This window comes from Oxyura jamaicensis, chromosome 33 (assembly GCF_011077185.1).
Source record: "Oxyura jamaicensis isolate SHBP4307 breed ruddy duck chromosome 33, BPBGC_Ojam_1.0, whole genome shotgun sequence".
NCBI classification, from domain to species: domain Eukaryota; kingdom Metazoa; phylum Chordata; class Aves; order Anseriformes; family Anatidae; genus Oxyura; species Oxyura jamaicensis.
Window position 1 is genome coordinate 1,939,308 of NC_048924.1, and position 2,905 is coordinate 1,942,212.

Below are 2,905 nucleotides of genomic sequence, written 5' to 3' on the forward strand. Positions count from 1 at the left end.
CCAGTTATCCCCGTTTTGGGCCCGGTGACCCCCATTTTGGGCCCGGTGACCCCCATTTTGGGCTCGGTTACCCCCATTTTGGGGAGCGACCGTGTCCGTCTGGGGGTGGGGAGGAGATTTGGGGCCGGCCATCCCTGTTTGGGGCCACTTTGGGGTCGGGGGGGGCTCTTTGGGGGCCGACCGTGCCCATCCTGGAGCGCGTGTCACCTTCTGGGGCTCGCTGTCCCCGTCCTGGTGGCGCCTGTCCCCATTTGGGCCGCAGCCCTGCCCGTTTTTGAGACGGCAGCCCCCTTTTTTTGGGGCCGTTTCTCCCCGTTTTGGGGGGCGGCCGTGCCCGTGCCCCTCCCCAACCCCTTCCCCGTGTCCCCCCCCGACCCCCCCAGGAGCTGGTGGTGCAGAAGGGCTGGCGCCTGCCCGAGTACACGGTGACGCAGGAGTCGGGGCCGGCGCACCGCAAGGAGTTCACCATGACCTGCCGCGTCGAGCGCTTCGTGGAGATCGGTACGGGGCCGGGGGGGGGGGACCCCCCCCCCCCCCCCCCCCCCCCCCGGGGGCCGCGCCCGGGGGGGGGGGGGCGCCCCCCCCCCCCCGTCCCCTCCCCGCAGGCAGCGGCACCTCCAAGAAGCTGGCGAAGCGCAACGCGGCCGCCAAGATGCTGGTGCGGATCCACAACGTCCCCATGGAGCCGCGGGAGGGCAGCGAGGCCGAGGTGGAGGAGGATCAGTTCTGCATGGTACGGGGGGGCACGGACCCCCCCCCCCGAAACCTCCAGGGGTTACTGGGGCCATGGGCACCTTGGTACCCCCCCTCCCCCCCTGTTACCCCACCCAATTAAAGCTGGGGGCCGTAGCTTGGGGGGCCCCCAAGGGTGACCCGGGGGTGGGGAACCCGCTGCAGCTCCGCATTTGGGGTCTCTGGGAGGTCCCTGTGGAGGTCTGCAGGATGGGGGGGGGGTCCCACTGTCCCCAAGCCCCGATGTCCCCTGGGGGACCCTGCCTGGGAGTCCCGGTGGCCCCCTTGTCCCTGGCAAGCCCCCGTACGGGGGTCCCCGGGGTGCCCCTAAGTCGTCCCCACGTCGGGGTCCCGACGATTCCTGAGCCGCCGTGTCCCCACGTAAGGGGACCCCCCCCGCGTGTGGGTGTCCTGCTATTCCCCAAGCCCCCCACGTCCCCGGGGGGGGGGGGGTCCCTGCAGTCCCTGAGCCCCCTCCCCTGCCCCGTCCCCGCAGGCGGGCCCCCGGCTGGAGGGGCTGCGGGGCCGCGCGCCCGGCTGCACCTGGGACTCGCTGCGGAACTCGGCGGGCGAGAAGATCGTGCAGCTGCGGAGCCACCCCCTGGCACCCATGGGTGCGGGCGCCTGCGCCCTCCTCCAGGAGCTCTCCGAGGAGCAGAGCTTCGCCATCAGCTACCTCGACATCGGTGAGCCCCCTCCCGCGGGGGACCCCCCCCCTCCTGGCACCCACGGGTGCCTCAGCCAAAGCTTTAGGGGGGGGGGGGGGCCGGGGGTGTTTTGGGGGGGCCCCGGGGGGGGGGGCGGGGGGCCCCCGCCCCCCGTGGGGGCCCCCCCCCCCCCCTTCCCTCAGACGCGTTGAGCCTCAGCGGGCTGCACCAGTGCCTGGTGGAGCTGTCGACGCAGCCGGCCACCGTGTGCCACGGCGCTGCCCCGTCCCGCGACGGCGCCCGCTCGCAGGCCGCCCGCAACGCCCTGCAGTACCTCCGCATCATGGCGGGGGGCAAGTGAGACCCCCCCCCCCCCATCCAACCCCACCCACCGACGGCACCCTGCGCCCACGGACGGACCCACGGACGCCCGGACGGACCCACGGACGCCCAGAGCCACCTGCAGACGCCTGGAGGGAGCCGGGGAGACGCAGACGGAGCCGGGGACCTACGGGTGGAGCTCTGCAGCCACCGACACGCGCAGCCCCCCCCCCCGGGATGGAGGCCTGGACCCCCCCCCCCCTCCTCCAAACAGACACCCGGCCACTGGAGGGTGCCCAGACCCACCCATGGACACCCAGACGGACACCCGGACCCACGGACGTCCCCCGTGGGCACCCGGACGGACTCTCAGACACACGGACAGATGCTCAGGCCCCAGATGGACCTCGAGGCTGGGGGGGGCCCCCCCGTCCTGGCCCCCCTGTGGGCGAGGTGGGTCCCTGGGCACCAGCCAGCCCCCAGGAATAAAGCTGGGGGGTTTGTAAACTCCCCGCCTCGGTGTCTTCTTGGGGGGGGCACGCGATGGAGGGGCTGGAGGAGGGGGGGGCAGGGGCAGAAAGGGGCTGGGGCAACACCAGGGCGAGCGCTGGGGGCTGAGCGGCGCCGGTTTATTGAGGGGCCCGCGGAGCAACACGGCCCCGTGGACGGACGGGGGACAGACGGGGGGACAGACGGACGGACGGGTGGATGCTCAGCGGCGGCGGCCGAAGCGCTGCGGGGTCGCCATGGTCCAGAACGGGGCGGTCGGAGGGTCCCAGCTGCGGGGGCTGAGCCGGGCCGGGCCCCCCGGTCCCTGGGCAAACCTGGCGGGGGGGTGGCACAGCCGCTGGCACCCACGGGGGCATCGGGGGGCGGATGGGGACACGGACACAGGTGAACGGACAGGGACATGGACAGACGGACGGGGACATGGATGGGGACACAGACGGACGGGGACATGGACAGATGGACACGGACATAGGTGGGGGGACAGGGACATGGACAGACGGATGGGACATGGACGGGGACATGCATGGGGACACAGACGGGACATGGACAGACGGACGGGGACATGGATGGGGACACAGATGAGGACATGGATGGGGACACAGACGGGACACAGACGGACATGGGGGCACAGGCACAGAGGGTGACGGGAGAATGGCTGGGGACGGAGGGACAAAAGGAGACGGATGGGGACAGAG

At 72.6% G+C, this 2,905-nt stretch overlaps 1 protein-coding gene across 1 annotated transcript in view; it reads left to right on the forward strand.

Annotated features, from left to right (window-relative positions):
• Positions 1 to 1,749, forward strand: part of TARBP2 (TARBP2 subunit of RISC loading complex) — a 78,760-nt gene extending 77,011 nt beyond the window's left edge. The window contains exons 6-9 of the mRNA XM_035308832.1: positions 280 to 501; positions 606 to 733; positions 1,229 to 1,418; positions 1,583 to 1,749. Coding sequence (XP_035164723.1) covers positions 280 to 501; positions 606 to 733; positions 1,229 to 1,418; positions 1,583 to 1,740 — 698 coding nt within the window. The 3' untranslated portion in view covers positions 1,741 to 1,749. The remainder of the gene's footprint in view (positions 1 to 279; positions 502 to 605; positions 734 to 1,228; positions 1,419 to 1,582) is intronic.
• The last annotated feature ends 1,156 nt before the right edge of the window (positions 1,750 to 2,905 follow it).